The sequence below is a fragment of the Haemaphysalis longicornis genome, unplaced genomic scaffold (assembly GCF_048455015.1).
Source record: "Haemaphysalis longicornis isolate Haplotype H1 unplaced genomic scaffold, Haemaphysalis longicornis Haplotype H1 scaffold_4, whole genome shotgun sequence".
Taxonomy (NCBI): domain Eukaryota; kingdom Metazoa; phylum Arthropoda; class Arachnida; order Ixodida; family Ixodidae; genus Haemaphysalis; species Haemaphysalis longicornis.
In genome coordinates this window covers 3497599-3518406 of record NW_027526361.1, presented here as the reverse complement: position 1 = coordinate 3518406, position 20808 = coordinate 3497599, and the positions used below count along the sequence as shown (strand labels likewise).

At 49.6% G+C, this 20808-nt stretch overlaps 1 protein-coding gene across 2 annotated transcripts in view; it reads left to right on the top strand.

The window, feature by feature from the left end:
- Positions 1-9841, top strand: part of Lili (LMBR1-like protein lilipod) — a 28005-nt gene extending 18164 nt beyond the window's left edge. Inside the window, exon 15 of one of the 2 annotated variants that reach the window (XM_077705661.1) lies at positions 5872-9841. In XM_077705661.1, the coding sequence (XP_077561787.1) occupies positions 5872-6086 (215 nt within the window). In that variant the 3' untranslated portion in view covers positions 6087-9841. The remainder of the gene's footprint in view (positions 1-5871) is intronic. The other variant, XM_077705663.1, reaches the window with a different exon arrangement.
- Positions 9842-20808: the final 10967 nt, after the last annotated feature.

Sequence of the window (20808 nt, the reverse complement as noted above, 5' to 3'; positions counted from 1 at the left end):
CACCGTTGAAGACATCACAAAATTGTCTGCTGACATCTGTTGCACTGCCATTTCGCACAGTTGACATTGGCCGTAGTTTTGGTTTACCTAGTTGTGCAAATAAAGCTCTTTCAAGTATTACCACTACTGGACTCCTTCAATGCTTGTACTGGTCACAAAACTTTGACACCGTTTCATATAGGGACAACGATTTTTTATGATTAGGAGAGTAATGATTAAGAGAGTACTTCTTGAGTTAGGTAATTAATTACAAATAATTAAGTCTTACATAAGAAAAAATTACTGTCCTCTACTCCACTGTACTGGAACCATTATGCACTAGGTTTTCTTCGAGTAACGCCATTGCTCTTTTTTAAAATGTTGGTGCATGATAGCTGGGACACCCTGTATATATGCATATGGCGCATGCATTCTTTGCCAATGCAATCCAGATTCTTCTTCGGGTAAAGTGCCTTCCATCTCCCACGCGGCAACCACACTCCTCCCACCCTCTTCCAAAAACCCCACCTTGTACAGGAATATTCAGTCTGTCGAGCATGCCAGACGTGCGTTTTGTGTACTTCTCATTCGCCTCCAATAGCATTGATTTGATGGCGCGCTGAATATGAAGGCACAGTTCAATCACTGGCATCTATAGTTATGTTCCTGGTATTTTCCGTGTATGCAACATAAGCATGCTAGTTGGCACTGTGCTAGAGTACATTTCTTGCTGTCCATTACATTTGACTCATCCAGGTTGCAAGGAGTAAGACATTAAACTTTGTTAGTTCAGTGCTGTAGTAAAGATAGTGTTAGAACGGTGGTTTGGGCTAGTTGGTGGTGCATACTGAAATTTGAAACAGCGCGAAAAGACGGGACAAGGAAACCACAACACAAGGCGCTGACTAACAACTGGTTGGTTTATTGTGCGGGTTGCGAAATATACCCCCCAAAAAAAAGCGAGAAGGAACACGATTAAAAAAAAAAATTCCTGCGCCTTCCCGCGAGGGGAACACGAGTAAATGCAGAGCATTGGGGCCTCAGTACTGATTGAAGGCAGTGTTGCTTCCATCGCTTCTTCCGTGATGCTGGAGTAGCAGACACGGTAAACGTGGGCACGAGCGTCAACCAAGGAAGGAAGGAGCAACGCAGTGACTGAAGCACAAGCGACCGCTAGACGCTTTATATTTGCAGCGCGCGCAGTAGAGGGAGAGCAGTACGGGGGGGAGAGCGCGCATGCGCAAGCAGCGCGCGCCCTTCCACGCCCCACCGCGCTGCTATCACGCACCTGTTACGCCGAGACCGCGACGGAGCGAACGGGCTGACTACGACGCATGCGCGCGCCAGCTGCTGTTGAGAGGGAGGAGGGAAGGAGGAGAGGCGCACCTGCTGCGGACGCGGAGCTGTGGACGCCGTCTGACGCAGGAAGAGGCGAGGCTAAGAAATGCTCTGCATTTGAAAGAAGGAAGCACGAAAAAAAGAAGTGCATCGTGTTCCTTTATCGTGTTCCTTCTTGCCTTTTTTTCTGGGTATATTTCGCAACCCGCGCAATAAACCAACCAGTTGTTAGTCAGCGCCTTGTGTCGTCGTTTCCTTGTCCCGTCTTTTCGCGCTGTTTCGAATTTCAGAAAGATAGTGTTGCTTGTACATGCGTAATTCTTCCCCAATTGACTTTGTCTTAGTGTTTCTTCACAAGTTTCCTCGCCATCACGTACAACCCAGATGATGTTTTGTCTGACTTTGCGTTGATAACTCGAGCTCATCATTTGCGAGGTATTCCTGCGCCGCCCGATTTCCAGTCCCCAATCTGTCTGAGCCCCCCACGAGTGTGTGTGTGTGTGTGTGTGAGTAAGCAAACGAGGGGTCGCTACTTGGAGGCAAGCAAACTAAAAAGCAAAAATGTGTGCAACTTCTCCTATTGTGAAATATTTCATTTTATAGGGTGAATGTAGCGCGTTTAGAATTGCGGAGTGTACAAATCCCGTGTTTTGACGATATGGATTAGCCCGGTAAGGCAAAGTAGCGTATCAAAACGAAGAGCGTCAGTGTTCTAAAGAGCAAGCTCTGAAAAGTGGACCTGAAGAACATTGTTCCCTTTGTTAGGTAACGGCAGCGTGCATTTCCAGATTACATTCCACCTGTGCTGCCCCTATGGGAATGGGGCGCTGTGCACACTCCAGTGTCGGTGTGATGCAAGCTGTTTCTACTCCTAATTCTAACCAAAGTAAATTTAGTGGTCGACATGTTGGGAGAGTTTCACAAAAATTGGAGGAGGGCTTCTGTTGAACATGGGGCTGACCCTAAGAGATTCGTTGTTTTTTCCCCCAATCAATGCACTTTAATTGGGCACAGATTGGTTGTTATGGTGCCAACATGGACATTGAAAATGCCATTCTTCTATGACATTCTCACTCCTTGTATCCGTAAAGGGATCACGTGTCCTTTGTACTACACACACATGATCTATACAAATCTGAGGGAAGTGCTGTCCCTGCAGTACGTCGTGGAGAGCCGGGCGGATAGGGTTCCTTTCTCGCACTGCACATCTCCAGGAACAGAATGATGCAACAGAATTTGAGAAAAATCTTGGATGTGCTTTTTTTAACGCAAAAGTGTTTTGTGCCCGGGTCCACGAAAACCTGACCGGCATCATATTTGTCACGGAAATGACGTTGCCAGAAAAAGTTCCCTTGACGCGGCTGCGCCCGGGCTTGAGCCACCAACTCTCTCGCCGCAACGGGAGGTACCCAGCACTCTGCCCACTGCACTACGAATTCAAGCGCAAGTAGGTCTGCAAACGCGCTTGTATCTTGCCCCCTACTTTCTTCATTCCAATGCCGTCTAGAAGTGAAGCGAAGCGAAGCGGTTCATCGTGACACTAATGAGCGCCAACAGATGCCAGCGTCTTCGTGCACGCGGGACACGTGTGAAGTGAGGCGCCCTCCGCCACCTGCTGTTTTCGGTTTTAGTTTCGGTTCCACTTCGTTCGCACGCTTTTCAAGGGGCTGTGGTTTCAGTCGGATTTATGCAACGTTCCAGCGCGTTCAATCCAGTGTCTAACGTTGATGCATCTAAAGGTGCCATACCGACATAATATAAATAGCGATGTGCAAGTTCATATGGATGCACAATAAATGCTCCTGTGAAGGCACATTTCACTTTTGTGTTTTACCGATTCCTATGAAAGAGGCATCAACCACATTTTTTTTATATTAGCTCCTGAAATTTGGGTTTTTCAGTTTTTTCTTCATACTTGCGTGCCCGTTACACCTTAACCGTACAGTATACAATTATAGTATTCAGTGTGTTTGTTTACAACTGTAAGGACCACACCTGAGTAAAATTTGAAGGTTGTAATTTAAGTAGTTTTTGTAATATTTAGGCTCAAAGTTCGAACAAAATTATGCTGTGAGCTGAATTTGACATCTTATTGGAAAAAAAAAATTACTATATCTTTGACAGCAGCACAATCTTTTTACATAAATTTAAACCAGGCATAAATTGAGCATAAAATTTATGAATTGCCCCTCGTACATATTGCCGTAGCTGGACGTCGCTACAGTTGGCCAAGGCATACGGGCATGTAGCAGTGAGGTCCACCTTGTTGCGTTCCAAAATTTTTTACAGTTAGACAAAATTTTTCCTGGGGAAAATATTGCGAAGTCTCGACATTGGAATGATCAGGAAATGATTAGGGATGGGCGAATATTCGGTATTGTCGAATATTCGATCGAATAGCTCTCTATTCGTTATTCGCTTCGATTCGAATGCAGGTATTCGATATTTTCGAATTATTTGATGCGCCCGAATAGGCAGCTGAAAGCCTAGCTTTTCGGTCAAGCTTTCCAAGAGTTACCCCAGGCTTGGCTCAAGACCCACCGACGCGGACATTTCTATTATCAGTGCCGGCACTGCCGAGTTGCTGCCTTGCCTAGAGGTTCGACGAAGCTCTCGGCCGCCAGCACACTTTAGGTTAAAAAAAAAAAGGCGGCACTGAAACGACACCGCTCCGAACATCGCGGCACCAAGCCAGCAGACTTGTACAGGCCGCCATTTTGAATAGGCATGCCGCCATTTTGAATAGGCTCGCACAGCGCGGCAGTACGCCGCACTAAGCGAGCCTATTCAAAATGGCGGCCAGCCACTTGCGCTTTGCTTGGCTACGGCCGAGGATACTAGTGGCTACAATACTTCTTTTTTTAACGGAGCTTCTATAAATAGGCGGCGCTTAAACTTGTGAATGAGCAGCCGACGGAAACTGCTGCACCTAGAGCATGTGGCGCAACAGGCATTTCTTCATGAAAACTTGTGAATACAGCAAAGGAAAGCTGTGTGTAAGATTTTGCAATAAATGTTCAACTGGTAATAGTTTTACACAATGGTGTGCCTACGTGAGTTCTAATTATTAGAAAAAAATGTGTACATTAGTCAGGTCACAAGTTGCTCATTTGTCTTTGTGATTTGCAATGTGTACTATTCGAACTATTCGATTCGAAATTATTCGACCAAATCACTATTCGCTTCGAATTCGCTTCGAACCTCAAAATCTATATTCGCCCATCCCTAGAAATGATATAAAAAAATTTCAAGCAAATCGAAGAGGTCAATCAGCCACACTTTGTTTGATCTTCAGTAAAATCACCCTATTTGCTTTATTGCTTAAATTTTTCTTGCTTGAAAAGATGGAGGCGGCATTGAAGAAAAAAGGTGTATCCTTCAGCCGACGTTCCCACCAAGTGGGGGCAGCAGCTGAAGCTGTAGTGTGGCAATCGAGCGAAACCTGTTCAACAGTGCCCACGTGTGGGTACATGGGCACAAGCAAATTTGTTTGCGGTTAACTGGGCAAATGCTTCCTACGAGAATTTGGAGCATGCTTGGCAATGCCACTGATCTGGCGGTCCTCTCAGCACCCGTGGTGGTGGCTGGAAGGCTGGAAACGTGCTGGGACGGTGCTCGGGACTGCTGTGGCACCGCATTGAATTTGGCAGCAAATTAATGGGCAGGGACCATGTCAGTGGTGCTAGAGTGGTTCTTGTACTTGGAGTCGAAGCTGAAGTCGCCCGTTTCTGGCTGCGGAATGGCTGGCTCCTGTTCCTCAACACAAGAGGGAAACTCTTTCCGTTGCACCTTTGTGCCAGAACAACACAGGTTTGGCATCGTCCTTTACACGCACTAATTGAGTTTTGTAATGATAAACAGTGTGAGAAGCTTTGCGTAACTCTTGCACCAAATACTCTGATGTGACCGTGTCCATGTTGCTCTGGCCAGCGCTACGCTGCCCGAGGAGTGCGCCCATGCAGATGGTGGTGCCAGCACGCAGCAGCCAGAGGCGGCACATGACACTTGCCCATAGAGTTACGGTGCAGTTTCGTGGCCGGTAAAGCATTGAGGGACTATCCTTTCACGTCTTCCACAAGAGTGCGAGGGTGCCAGCTAGTTGGCAAAGCACCACACTCGCCGTGCCAAAAACAGACGACAGACCGAGAAGAGGACCACAAGCAGGCATGGGCGTCAGCAGGATGGCTTTGTCTGGAGGGGAGCGAGCCCGTTGCACTGCACCCCCCTGCTGATGCCCATGCTGACTTGCAACTGACTTTTAATGGAAGACACGTATATTTAAGCATGTGTCATTTCCGTCAAATGATCACTGGAAGCAGGTGCTTGCTTGTGGGCCTTTTCTCTGTCCATTGTCTGTTCTTGTGCTGCAAGCGGTCGTGGTTTTTTCTGGCTGTGAGGGCTTTCGCAGTTGCCTTGGGCAAGGTGCTCGTTCAGCTGCTTCTACTGTATACCTGCTCAGTGACGCATTTTTTTGTTTCCTCGTTGGGAAATCTCTTAGAGGAGCGTTAAGGTTGTGTAGGGTTCTCTCAGGAAGAGTGGATGGGATGCCTGCAGGCATCACCAACTTTGACCTGCTGGGGGACTTTGGCCGCATCGAGTGGCTGGCCAGCTTTCCTCTGGTGCTGACGTACAACCTGGTGTTTGCGGGTGCGGCGGCCACCAGCCTGGTGACCAAGGTGACTGCGGCCGTGCGCCGGGAGCTGCTCGGCCGGCTGGCCACCTGGGGACCCCTGCTGGGCCTCTCCAGTGGCCGCTCAAAGGACGACTGATGGCCCCCCTGTCTGCCCAGCGGGGCCAGTGTCTTCACTCATCAGCCGCCGTCAGTGGCCTGGGTGCTGCGGAGGTGAGGGGAGAAGTGAACAAATCCCCACGTTTTATCTGTCCACTTTCTTTTTTAAATTGACAATGTCGCTTTGTGTTCGACATGTCAAGCAGCAACCATTCCAAGCGTGTTCAAAGCACAGTTGTAGTTCTGCGTGTGCTCCCCTTTTCTTGCTCAAGGTGGCCGGGAAAGCTCGGGAATTGAGGCTGTCTTGTTCACCGCAGGGGCCTAATTTTGCCACCATGCAGAGCACTGCTGCAGTGGGCTGTCTCCAGTGTCGTCTGGCACTGCCACGCCAGATCTCGTAGACCCAGAGCTCCATTTGCCCTTGCAGACTGAGGTGCTAGTCAAACCACCTCGCGTTTTCTGATTTCGTTATTATAGCGCTAAAGGGGAAAAGACAAGTTGGTTGTTGCATTTCCTAAAACAAGCGCCCCTTGCGCATTTGGACTCGGAAAAGCCAGCTGAGCGAGGCACCGGATGTTCACCCTTGCTGCGCTGGCTCAACAAGAGCCCCTGGCTACAGCTTCACGTGGCCGAGGAGTTCGGCAGAGGAGACGCTTGCCCGGGGTGTCCGAGGCGGCAGGCCCCCTGCGCTGGTGGACAAGATGCGCAGTCCCTCTGCTGGAGAGTGTGCGGCTGCGGGTTTTTCCACTGCCTGCCTTCATGGGACAACACATGCCGTGCGTGCGTGGTTTCTGGCACCGTTTCTGTGTACATCCCACGTGGGCCTGTGGTTGCGTAACCTTCAATAATGGGTGCTAGCTGCATTGTCCCCGGGATATCTTACGGGAGCACCGAGAGCACGCAACAGCACATCGTTTTGCGGGAACCAGGTGAGCAAATTTTGGGAACTTCTTTTGCTCCCTAGAGTGATTGCCGCGTTTGTATTTTAATGCATGCCAACGTTCTTGTAGACGGTGCTCTAAGAATGCACCCTTGCTCGTAGCGAAAGGTGCACTAATTAGGATGGGACATTTCAGTTCTTGATTGATGCCTTCTCCCTTTCTGCGAACTGTAATTGAATTCGACTGTTTCATTGATGCAATTGCAACTTTAGCACTCCAATATCCTCTCTTCCAGTTGCTGTGTTTACGTCTAATTTGCACGCACTGTGTGACTTTTGTCATGGCAAATGCATTGCCAGTATGGATTTGTTTAATAAGTTGCGCAGGTATATTCAGATAGTCAGTGTATTGATGCCCTTATTGCGGGTTTATTTATTGATAGTTCCTGACCTTATAGCTTTAACCTGTGTTTACGTGACATTATGTTACTGTTGTGTTTCCAATTGTCGTAACACAAGTATTGCACCTTCGTGTTTGTATTAGTCACTGTTCCTTGACTTTTTGGCTTGATTTGGCACCCATAACTTTCAAATGTTTCTGCCATTTTGTGCATATCCATGTGTGTTTCTGTTCATTTTGATTTTATGGGGGGAAAAATGCATTTGCAATCTCTGTGCACCACTGTGTGTCATGTGCAGCCTGGGAGAACAAGCAATAAATGTCGCTGTCACCGCATGAGATATATTCCCATGGGGGGCTGCTGTCAGCGTGCAAGACGTGCAGTATGTGCTCAGGAGCTGCATGCTGTGCGGCAGCGCTAGTCCGACAGGCAGCAACCCGTTTCCTTTGGTGGGTGCTGGCCACTTGGTGCACGTACTACCGCCACCAGGGAAAATACTGCGAGCCACTGAAAAAAATGAATCCGCACTTTTTGCGAAATTGTCGAATCTGATGCTTTCCAGAACACATGAGAATTTGCATATGGTACAGTGCTTGGCACTTGGCCCATTTTTGACACCGCTTGCAAGAGCAGCCACATGCATTGCATTATTGTAGTATTGTACATGCATCAAGTGACGAGATTACCTGCACCTTTTCTAAACATCGAAATTGGATGAAGTTTCCATTTCAACGCCACTTAGCCCTCATTTTTACGTGAACGTATAGAGAGAAAAACGAGCCGAGTGGCGTAGATGATTTATAGGTTATGAAAAATTGCAGGAGAATTAAGTGAAGGTTGAACATGACCGCTTGAGTACCATTTTAATTAGGTTTGTTGGCGATGCAGACATCAATTGTTGGGTGGCAGCGCTTCAGCAGAGTTTTTTCCTTCTTCAGAGCTTTTTGTGCTTTGAAATTAGACAAGACAGCGTGGTGGTACTCCAGGTAAATTGGCAATGCTGCCATGTGCCAAACACGACTGTTTTCCTTGTTGCCAAGGCCTTTTTTTCCAAGTGATGAGAGGTACACAAGAACTGTGTTGGCAGCCTTTATTTCAGGCACAAATGACAAGATCAACATTTTCACTTAGTTCCGCTTCAGCTGCTCTCAAATGTGAATGAGGCTTGGCAGGCCCCTTGTGGTCGACGAAAGCCTAGTGCAGCTTTCTATCCGTTCTAGAGTGTGATTTTAGGCACAGTAGTGCATTTTATTCATTTTACATTTTTATGTCACGTGTTGTGAGGGGAACCTGGGGTGCAGTGCATAATACATGCGAGCTGCTTTTTGAGTGACATGTGACCGAAGTACAAAGGGTATTGATGTGCACAGGACGTATGTTGGGCAGGCAAGGCTTCGTGTTGGGGGAAGCAGAGCAATATGAGAAAGGCTGTTATAGTGCATCCACTGCAGTCAACAAGAAATGGTGTAACCGTAGCCTTATTGGTGCAATGTGAAAACACTGGCTGATGTTTCTGGCGGTTGATGGCCGTAACGAGCAGGTCTGTTTCGAACCCTACCCCTGCCTTTTTCTTGCCCATTATGAGGGCAAACAGTGTTTGCACAGAGGCGCTCTCAGGGCTGTGTGAAGCCAGCACATGGCATTGCAAATCGAAGCCTCACTCCTGTAATGCCAATAAATTTTAAAAAGCTGCAATCAGGACCCTCTCCCCAAGCATGATACCATTTGTAGTCATGTCCTGTCTATCAGTGTAATGACAGCTTTTGCTTTGCGTTCCCAGGCCCATCGTAGTTAATGTACTACATTGTTTTTAAGACTAGACAAATATTTCATGTGCTGAGACATGTTCATCGATTTTTACTGCCCCTAGCAATATTGCATGGTCAACGCATGCGTCAGTTTATTGCCGTCGTGTCCAGCTCATTGTATTCTAGTCTGTTCAATGAAATTGTGATAACCCGCATGACACTGCATGATTTATACTGCACTTTGTATACTGTACTACAGGGACTGTGCACGGGAGTTGTTCTGAGTGTGTTTATTTTTTCACCACATTGATGTATTTTCATACGGGCATAATCCGTGGAAAGGAACCAAACCATATTTGCCAGCTGGGCAGCTAAGTTTGATGGAAGCCTTATGTGAACGTTGCGCCACATGTCTCCGTGAGGTGTTTCGATGTTGCGGGTCCCTGGCGGAGTTGTGTTCCTGCATGCAGTGCAGAACAGGCTTGTGATTTATCTGCTGCGGCATTCACCTCGTGGTGGTGTGCGGCAGCATGTCCCAAGGTTTTTGACAAGCTTACATGTCCAGTGTGATGGCTTGCTCTTGTGATGCTTCTCAGTAGCTTACGCGGTGGTAATACTTAGTGTCATCAGTATGCAAAGTGAAGTTGAAGAGCTCTCAGCCAAGTCGCATTATGTACAACACTTTGTTTTCTTTCTCTGAAATGCTGTGCATTGTCTTCTGTGCATTCTAGCCTCTGCTCAATAACATGACATTTATAATATCTCACTGTCTTGTGGTTTCCTCTGAGTCAACTCACTTAAATCTGCAGTGCCGTGGAGCTTTATACCAAGATACACTAGTGGGACATCTGGCACTAGTATCCAGGAAAGCCGCATTTCGAGCAAGGCATTGTGGACTGCTTACTTGGCATGGCTCGTGGACAAGCTTATGAGTTGTCTATAGCTACAAAAACTTTAATGTTGTTGTAACAACTAGTATAAATTTGTTTGGTCACAATAAAAGTTAGCAGCTGTTGTAGCGGCTCCCATGGTGGCATGCGATTGCAGCAACGCATTTTTGTTCAGTATATATTGGTACAAACTCTATGGTCCGTACTTATATGGTGCTATTGCTGTGCTGGATCTTGGGTGCTAAATTTGACGCGGAGGGCTAATTAAGCTGCTTGCTTGCAAACCACTTGCGTAGACACATGCATATATTTATAGCACCTTTTCCCTTATTGGGGTGCACAAGCTTGCCATATGCCTAGTATTGGATAAAACAAGCATCAGGCACAGAGTGGAAATTGCTTTCAAATGTTGTCTCTGTGGGTCCTAGGCAGAGCTAAGCAGCTCTGCCTAGAACACGAGGTTCAACTCCCCAGGAGAGCCACAGGGACAGGATCGGAAGGGCTGATACACCCGGGAATATGAGCCAAGCTGAGAATGGAGTAGTGCTCTGCAGCACTTGCAAGCGAAGCAGAAGGGTGGGTCGCTGAGCATGTTTCCTGGTATCAACAAAACCCCCTCAGGCTCCTGCTGGGAGCACCACTATGCTTGACCCTTGCTATTTGCACATTGGATGCATGTAGAAGGCTTTTCTGGTGGGCACGGTGATATTAGGAAAGATGTGATAATGCTCATACAGGATACTCGACTGTTGAGGCTATGCTCTGCTTGATGGGCATTTTGCATGCAGTGTGCCATGACTGCGAATCCCTGGCATTAAGTTGCTAGGGGTATTTGCTGAAATAAAAATGTAAGGCGTCATAAACTTCAGTGTGGACGTCCCCAAACCAGACAAAAAGACGTTCAATCCAGTTCATGTAGGAAAGGTTGAACTAGGCTTGGGGGTGTGTATGAGCGAGGCACTGTCCATGGAGATACAGAGACAGAGAGAGAGGGAAGCAGCTACTTATGTCTGTGTTGCCGAAGGCGGTGTTCTGGAGGTCTGCAAAGGAGCCTGGACAGGTGCTTGTCCGCTGGATTGGGGGCCCCGCCCGTGGTCCATGTGCAAGGCAAGGACCTAGGACTGGGCGAACATTTGCTGGGGGAGCAGCCCACTGGCGTTGATATCTTTACTGTTATACGCTGCGCAGTAAATCGCAGCGGCATTATCATTGAAAGAAGATTACACCAAGTGTGGAATATAGCGGGAAAGGTTGAAATGGGAACACAACCTCAGAGCCACAAGGAACCACCTAGGAAAACGCTGCAGACTACTACTACTACTGCGTGATTCGGTTAGAAAGGAAGAAAAGAAGGTGCACTGGGGATATTGAGCTCAGCGGGAAGCTCACCTGCACATAACCCAGTGCGGGGGTAGGAGAAAAAAGGGGGTGTCTCAGAAAAGGGTAATGAGAAAGGGGGAGAAAAAAATGGTCGCCAACCTGCCCTGCGAAAGTGGATGTCCAGCAAAGTGGTTGTAAACCATTACAAATAGTGATGGAGGAGGGTATGAAATGTTTCTCGTCGTCTCGGCGGGCTTGTCACATGTGCTCGGCACGTGTCTCTAGACATGGGCACAGAGTATTGGAACTCTTTTCTCCTGTTGTCCCGTACCGCCGCCATGATCATTGGCCAGTTCGCATTACGTGGCATTTGTATGCACTACGACGGTTCATGGGCACCTCCATTTTGTTGTTTATGCGTTTTAGTCGGTCAACTCCCGTAGGCCTAGCTTCTTCTCCCTGCTCCATGGCTGCGCGCGACTGGCGTCGTTCTGAATGCGAATAGAAGATAACGTGTGTGTCCGAAGATGCTGTTTTGCTGCATCTTTGGTAGTGTTGTTAACAAACGACCCGGTCGAAGTTATGGCGAGGCCGTAGATGCGGCCATCTCTCAACGCTGACAAACGCCAAAATGGTTGCCGTTGTTGACTTGCGTGCCTCAGTGGCATACTCTAATACCTTATTTACTGACACTAGCTCGGCCTCTCTGGCGAGGTATGCAGCCTTGCTGTAAAAGTCTCGTGTCTTTGAAGCACGAAGCATTCTAGCGTGATGCGGTGGAAAACGGGTGTCTCAGTGCGTTTATTTAGTACGCGTTTTTGTCCGCGGAGATGAGGGCTGGTACCTAATGGACCAGGGTCGAGTGTCCGTGCCGCGAGCACACGTGGTCGACTGGCGACATCCTGGGCATCCCGGTCCTCCTCGGGGTAGCCTACCGTGCAGTCAACAGCGGCCACAACATGGGGAATGCGCAAACTATGCACTGCATCAGAGAATGTAGGCTGCTGTACGACAGACAAAGGCTGCTGGGCGATTTCAACGGTCACACCCAGCCCCGGGACTGCTTATCCAAACGGGGACCTCGTGCTTCAGACAGCTCAAGAGCTGCCACTTGAGGTGCTCAATCTTTGACCAGACTGCAAGGGTGAATGCAGCTGGACTACGCGCTAGTGTTCCACAGGTTGGCGCAACACGTCTACCACATCCACATCGACGAAGCGGGCAGGTCAGTGCCAGCAGCGACAAGCGCATACAGCTCACCTCACCACCTCTGCTTGGAGGGATCGGCGTGAGCCATCGCAACAGGTTCTGCCCGCTTCAGCATACGAGGCTGTAGCGCAGGAATTCTAGCTCCAAGCTGCACCACCAACAAACTACGAGCAGTACGTGGGAGAACTGGGCGCATCATGCATGCTCCAACTTGCGAGGGGGGTCGCCGTACCCCCTCCTTGCGAGACTGGCAGGTGAGGGCAGCTCTGAACACACGTTGGGCAGCCAGCACCGGGCCGTGGTTTGGGAACAGTACTTGATCGGCAAGCGGACCATGCAGCAGGTTGTACAGTGCAAAATCACAGCGCACGACCATGCCCAGCTGCGGTCTACAACAACTTGTCGTGACCGGCGCACAGAGAGAGAGAGAGAGAGAGAGAGAAACGTTTATTTGAGCTCTGAAATGGGAGTGGTTCCCTAGTCCGGGAATCCATGAGGTGAGCAGAGAGCCTTCGCTCTGAATGCCAGGAGTTGCTGTGCATCCAGACAACCAGCCGCGATAGTGTTTGGGCTCGAACTGATTTTTATTCCTCCAGCGCGAGCGCACGTGAGCGTGCGACTCGTGGTTCCGCCTTTGTCGTCGTCGTCGTCTCGGTCGGCGCGGCGGACCTGCGCCGCTACAGGGCTCCCCCACCCCGTAGAGCCGGAGGCGATTGTTTAAGCCCACGTGACAGTTTTCGACGGTTGAAGGGTCAAATTCCTGGGCATGGTTGTTGAGACGGGGATGGGTCGGAGACAGGCGACGTATGCGGGCTTTACCCTGTCAGCGGCGACGACGTCTTGACGGCCGTTGACGTCGAGGGTGAAAGTCTTCGGGTGACGCTCGATGACACGGTATGGACCATCGAAAGCGGGAGTGAGGGGTCGACGGGCAGCGTTGCGGCCCATGAACACGTGAGTGCAGGAAGAAAGGTCCTGGCTCGCGACGACAGAGTGGTCGCTGCGCTGTCGAGGAAGGACGGGCCGGATTTGCTCGAAAAGGCGGCGGAGGTCAGCCACGTAACTGGCGGGGTCCAAAGGTCCATCGGCAGGCGGAGGTGTGAGAAGTCGCCCGGGAGACGAAGAGGCGAAGAGGGCAGCCATACACCAGCTCGGCTGATGTGCAACGCAGGTCAGTCTTAAAAGCCGAGCGTAGTCCGAGCAAGACTAGGGGAAGGTGGTCGGCCCAATGTTCCCTTGGCTCGTAGGTGGTGAGAGCAGCCTTAACTTGGCGGTGTAAACGTTCCACCATCTCGTTGGCAGATGGATGGCAGGAGGTGGTGTGCATGTGGCGTACTCCCAAGATGGCAGCGAGAGCGTTGAACAGGGCGGATTGGAATTGACGCCCGCGATCAGTGGTGACAACAGGAGGGCAGCCGAAACGGGACACCCAACCACCAACAAAGGCTTTGGCGACTGATATCGGGGATCGGGATTGCCTCTGGCCAGCGCGTGAAGCGGTCCACGCACGTGAACAAGTAGGTGGCGCATCACGACGGTGGCAGGGGGCCGACCAGGTCAGTGTGCACGTGCGCGAAACGGCTGTCCGGTGGATGGAATGGCGAGGCAGGAGTGACTGTGTGCCCGGTTATTTTGACACGTTGGCACTGGAGGCAGGTGCGTGCCCACCGGCGGACATCTGCATTCATGGAGGGCCAGAACCACCGAGCTGTGACGAGGTGTTGAGTTGCTCGGATGCCGGGGTGACTTTTGTCATGCAGGACGTCGGGCCGGGAGACGCTGGTTGATGTCTCGCATGTGACACACAGCGGTATCACGGCCACTTACGAGCGCGACTGGCAGGTGCCCCGGTGCGCGCTGGACCGTGCACATGCGGGACTGAGCTCGCGCACTGCCCTGCCGGGTCTGGCTGCTTGGTGAAAAGCCTAGGTGAAGTGGCCGACGATACACTGGCCCTTATTTTGACCGCAATCATTGCCGGGGAGCCAGTTCCGGCTGACCGGCAGTCAGGGGTTTATCTGGATTTCTATTTTGGGAGGGGGAAATAGCGAGCAAGTGCCTACCCCCTCTCAGAATTTTGTGGAGGTGGCTCTCGTTCGGAACTGCCCCGTAATTCAAAATGGCGGCATGTAAATGCTAACCAACCTTACCCACCCCCCATAAAGAAAAAAAAGGTAATGTGGTTCATTGGAGAGAAACACATTTTTAGTAAAGATGAGCCCCTCTTGGCGCAACCAGTGTTAGCAATTTGTTCCCGTCACCCGCACTGTTGGTCCTGTTAGCCAGAGAGTCTATTCATGCCATCATCTGGTCCATTTTATTTTTGAGACTTTGAAATAGGCCTGACGTGTTTGGAGGGCATTCACGGCGGAGAAAAAGGGCTTTGGTGCCTCTCAGAAATCTTCCAGTGTCTTCTGGCTTTCGTTACGAATGCATGTCACGACCCACCGTACGTTGTCACAAAGCCACAAGCACATTCGGCTATGCCACATGACAATAACAAATGAATGACGAGCGTGTGCGGAATTAACGGCTACCCTGTGTTCTTGGATTGGACTCTGGTTTAAACAAAAGCGCTGTCAGAAGTGTTCCTGCGCCGTTTCGGTTTCACTGGTTCGGGCCATCAATTCGGGTGGTTGGGGGATGCGGGGCGATTGTTCGGTAGTGCTCGAAAACTCGAAATACCCAGAACATGAGAGGGGGGAGCTTGCATGGGTGGGGCCCTTATCGATATTTTACGGTAAGTCCCTGGTGCCCGTGGTTGTACAAGTTTTTTTTTTTTTTTTGGGGGGGGGGGGGGGTATAAATCTATGCTGGCAGTGTGGTTGCGTGCGCGTTGTCCGCAAGAAAGGGGGGGAGATGCTGGCAGCACGCAGACCCACCACAGTGGCCCGTGTAATCATGTACCGGCTCTTCACCCTCGTGGCGAAAAGCTGAACGAGTGCCCGGGCGGGGCCCTGACGAAGCTACAGAATGGCTGCAGAAGACTATCTGTGCAGTTTGGCTTCGGTCGTCGTGGGGTGCGGACGTGTTTTGCGTTCGTGTGTTTTGCGTTACGTGTTTTGCGCGGCGCCGCCAGGCGGAATTGGCTGCTTGCCACAATCCCAGCTCTAGAACTTCACCAACCAACCACCTTAACCAATTCACTGTCGCGGACTGTCGCCATGAACGCCGGCTGTCCTGCCAACGTTGGATGTGCGCGCGCTTCGATCATCTCGACCGCCGGACCCTGCTGCCTCCGCGTTTCTGAACTCCAGCCAGGTTCATTGCAATTTGCTCATACCCTGGCTGACACTTTATACCCCAATTTCGACTCGTCCCCAGCCGTCATGCTGCCTCTATCGGTAGCAGCAATCGAGGGTATGCGATCACCATCGACCATCCTCGTCAACAGCATATTTAGGTCCACTGCAGGACGAAGGCCTCCCCCACTGGACTCCACGCGTTTTTGTCCTGTGCTGCCCGAGTGCATTCTTTGCGTCTGGACTTTCTGATTTCATCTCTAGTTAATGGCCTCCTGGTCCCCTCTCGAGGCTCTGTTGCCCTCGTGGCCCACCGGATGTCAGTTCGTCGCACCACGTGCCGTGGCCAGCCCGGGCACCGGGTTTGCTCCTTAATCCAGGCTCCTGTCCATAAGCGTTACTCCCAACATCATTCGCTCCATGGAACCTCGGACGGACACAAGTTTTCTCTCCGTTTAATAAGGCGCCAAATTTCCGTTCCCTATGTAATCACCGGCAAGGCGCATCGGTTGAATACCTTTCTTTTTACGGGTAAAGGTAGCTTTCTTTTCATTAGTTGCGAGTGCTTGCCGAATGCACCCCACCACATTCCTATCCTGCATCGGATTTCTTTCTCATGGTCGGGATCAGCCTGGACCAACTCGAGGCACGTGCGCTATCACTCCGCCCAAGTGATGGACCCGGATGTCGAAGGGCGCGCGCGTTTTGAAACGAGATTGCTATGAATGCACGATATCGTCTGCCTTTTCTCACGTAGTTTGTTTGTCGTCGCTGCAGTAGTTTATAAGCATATTAAGTCTGAAAAATCACGGAAACGGCTCGGGCCATGTTCAAAATATTCCCAGTAACGCACTACTTGCGCCATGCGGATTAACATCCGGCTGCGGTGATGAGGCACAGCGGCAACTTCCGTTGCCGTACCCGAGTATAGTGTTTCGTCACCTATGCTAAAAGTACGCGTTCAGCAAGCTTATTTATCATTACTTTATATTTATTCACCGCGGTGGCTCAGTGGCTAAGGCGTTGCGCTGCTGAGCACGAGGTCGCGGGTTCGATTCCCGGCCGCGGCGGCGGCTTAAAAGCAAAAACTCCCGTGTGTACGAGATTTCGGCGCACGTTAAAGATCCCCAGGTGGTCACAATTAATCCGGAGCCCTCCACTACGGCGCGCCTCATCGCCTGCGTTGCGTCGGCGCGTTAAACCCCCACAATCAATATTTTATATTTATTCGTATTTATGTTTACCCCACAGCGAAGCTCTCCGCTTGTAGTTCTTGAGTAATTTTTTGGAGTTGTTCTGCAGATTATTTAACTAAGCAAGACTATGTCGTCTGCTAACTTTAAACGGCGCAAGTATTCCCCATTTCCCAGTGAGGCCTCCTGAACACATTCTCCAGACAGGCTTGGAACAATTTTGGTGAGCTGGTACCTCCTCTTCGCACTCCCTTGCGGATCGGGAATTTACCACTTTGCTTGCTAAGGGTAATTTTGCCCGTGCATTCCCCATATATGTTGTCTAGGAGTCTTAGGTAGGTATCACTGCAGCTGTGTTAACTGAATCAAACGCTTTCTCATGGTCTATAAACGCCATGAAAAGCGGCTTATTATATTCTGCGCATTTTTCTATTACTTGGCTGATGACATGGACGTGGTCGATTGTAGAGAACCCTTTTCTAAACCCAGCCTATTCCCTAACTTCTAGGCTGGCGGTTATGCGGTTAACTATTGTCTTGGTAAACAGCTAATTATGTGTCCACGGTGAAGTATTTAGGTTTGTATTTCGATAGCGACCTTTCTCGGAATTCCCACCTAACTTATGTAAAACAGTTCGTGATGTATCATCTTTGTTGTATAAATTAAGAACATTTATTCCGTTTTCGCTGCGAAGGTCAATGTACATTCCCTTTGTTATAGTGTGGTTAGGTGCGGTATTACAGTATATGGTCACTGTGCTTTACGTTGGATAGACAGAGTCAACCCCATTTTGCATTTTTTGCTGCGTACCATTGCATACGACTTGCGTATTGAAGATGACAATGTATTCAAAACCTTGATGTTGCCCGATTTTACCTCGCTCCTAAACGAAACTGGTATCTTAAAACACTTTTGGGTTAATACATTCAAAACTTTTTACACTCCTGCTCGGGCAGATTATGTATCAGGCAATTATGTACAGCCGCAACGGGCTTGTCTGGCAGAGCCTGGCAGGCGACAAGCGTTATTGTAAAAAAAAAAACAAAAAAAAAACACGTTACAACAAAAAGTACCAAAAAGCCTTTTTCAGTTTATGTTTCGAAGCATGCGCAAAAAAGTCAGGTGGCAAAGCGTTAAATATAGCTGGCACATAATAATGGCGTGTTCTTTTCCCGTACCTTGTGGACCAACGAGGAATTGCGTAACATTGCTTCGGTCTCAGGGACCGAGCAGGAGTGTAAAAAGTTTTAAATGTATTAATCCAAAAGTGTTTTAAGATAACAGTTTCGTTTAGGAGAGGTAAAATCGGGCAACATCAAGGTTTAGAATGCAATTGTCATCTTCAATACGCAAGTCGTATGCATTGGTACGCAGCAAAAAAAAAATGCAAGATGGAATTGACTCGGTCTATCCAACGTAAAGCACAGTGACCATACACTGTAATACTGTACCTAACCACGCTATAACAAAGGGAATGGACAATCACTTTTCGCAGCGAAAACGGAATAAATGTTCTTAATTTACACAACAAAGATGATACAGCACGAACTTTTTTACATAAGTTAGGTGGGAATTCCGAGCAAGGTCGCTATCGAAATACAAACCTAAATACTTCACTGTGGACACATAATTTACAGGAATACAAGAACGAGAAGTGCAGACCTTTGAGTGTAGAAATAAAGATTGCGTTAAGTGAACTGTTTTTAACGGATTATGAAAGCAAATTAGCTGTGTTTTGTGGTATTAACATCAATGGAATTGACCGTAAACCAATTCATAGTTTTCATTGCGCCAACTTGAAGTGATTTTATGGCGCCAGAATAATGAGAAGCATAAGAAACAAGAACGGGCCATGGCCGCACTGCCCCACGTGTCGCCAGCCCCGTGCAGAGCCACCGGCTAATTGACCCGCGTGTTCTTATTGCGCAATCCGCGGCCATGCACGTCGCCCGATTTTGCCGCAGGTGCCAGCAGGATGAACGACGCGGCTACGAGCGCGACTAAATGAGCTCCTGATCCACTTCCCGACCGCGAGCCTATCAGCCCCCGTCATACTCGCGCATCGTGACGCCGATCTCCGTCTCTGTCCGCCCTTCCGTCTCACTGCGACGCTCCGCTGTGCACGATGCTAGCCACCTCTCGGAAAAGTATAGGCCATGCAGTTTGCGGAGGGAAAACTGCATCGACTGGGACTACGGAAATTGCTTTAGAGCATCCGCCAAACTTATCGTCAGCGTCCGTTGAGAGTACTCTTGTGGAAGCATTGGAGGATACTGGTGAAAGTATCGCGGTTAATATCCATGCTGATTAATGTAATCGACTACAAAAGCTGAGAACTCCTTACTGGGCCCTCCATTGTATGACGCTAAAACAAGGCAGCACACTACAGTTCGCGTTTGTATTGAGAGCGCTTCTCACCGCATCCAGTGTGCCGTGCTCTCTTCGTGCCCTTACATGCTTATTCTCGGCTCCTGTATTCGATTTCAGCTATAATTTGTTGCCGTCGCCCGCTATGAGCCTAACGGACACAGAACATTCTGTACTTCTTGAAACGCGCTCTTCGCCCGGTGTTGACTGACGACTGACCCCCGCGCCAGGAGCGCATCTTTTCGGTTTCTGCTGGAACAGTTGCTAAAGTGGCAACATGCTAGCCGTCCCCTCTGGCCGTCTCCTTTCTCGTGACATCGCCGTCGCTGCCAGCATCATCTGGGTTTCCCGCGGGTGAGCCCTTATCCCTGTACACAACACTACAGCAGAAGCAGTTCTACTCCCGCAAGGCCTTCGGTGTCACCTCTCTTTCCATTTTCCGCCCCTGCCCTTCCCCGAAAACAACTGCACCTTGGCCGTCTCTCGAACTCGCTATCAGCCCACACCTTGCATCCATGGACTCAGACCAACCTGGCAGTGTTGAAAGTTTTAAACAAGCATCGGGCCTCTTTGGATTCCCATGCAAGATTTTCGCCCTTACAACAATCGTCACGCGCCGAATTCAAACTGGTGGGGACACCACCATTGTACGCCTTCGCCAAATTGTGGCTCTTCCTCGAAAAGAAAGATAATTGAGGGAAACGTGACTGACATGCTAAAACGAAACGTTATTCGCCCATCGTCAAGTCATGGTCTTCCCCAGTCATACGGGCTGACGAAAAAAAAGGTGGCTCCATAGGATTTTGCGTTGATTATTAGGCCCTAAACAAAATTACCCGCAAAGATGTCTATCCAATGACGTACTAGACTGCTTACAAGGGGCCGCATACTTTTAGAGCCTGGGCCTCCGTTTCGGGTATTGGCGAATTCGGATGCATGAGTCCGGCAAGGAGAAGGCAGCATTCACCACTCCCGATGGTCTATGCGAATGTAATCCCTCACAATATATGTGTATAAAGGGGGGAGACGGGTTGCAGAACCCCTATTACGAAAGTGCGCCCTTACTATTGCGCTCCGCAAAACTTTAAATCCCTACTGTGATGCGACGATCCATGCGACGTACCACGACCTCGAGGAAAATCCGCTGGGGTTGGAAAATGGCCCAGTTCGCGAAAGCATACGCATGGCATTTCGAAAGGACAACCGGAAAGCCGCTTTCGTGGTCCGGCGGCACGTTTCTCGCCCCCATTGGCATCTGAACTCGACGCTGCGAATGGCGTTGGTAGCAGCGTGGCTCTGGGCGGCAAACGCCGAGAAGGCACCGCGCTGCACAAAAAACGGGGGTTAAAAAGATACGGAAAAGAAAACAAAAAGGGGAAGCTTGCACGAAGTCGTGGAAGGCTTGAATCATAGCGGAGCTGAAGGATTTTTTTATACTGTTACGAATGAGCCCGCCGCTGGGCTTTGTTTCAATACTACGAGGCTGTGCGGCGAAGCCTCCACTACGTGCGC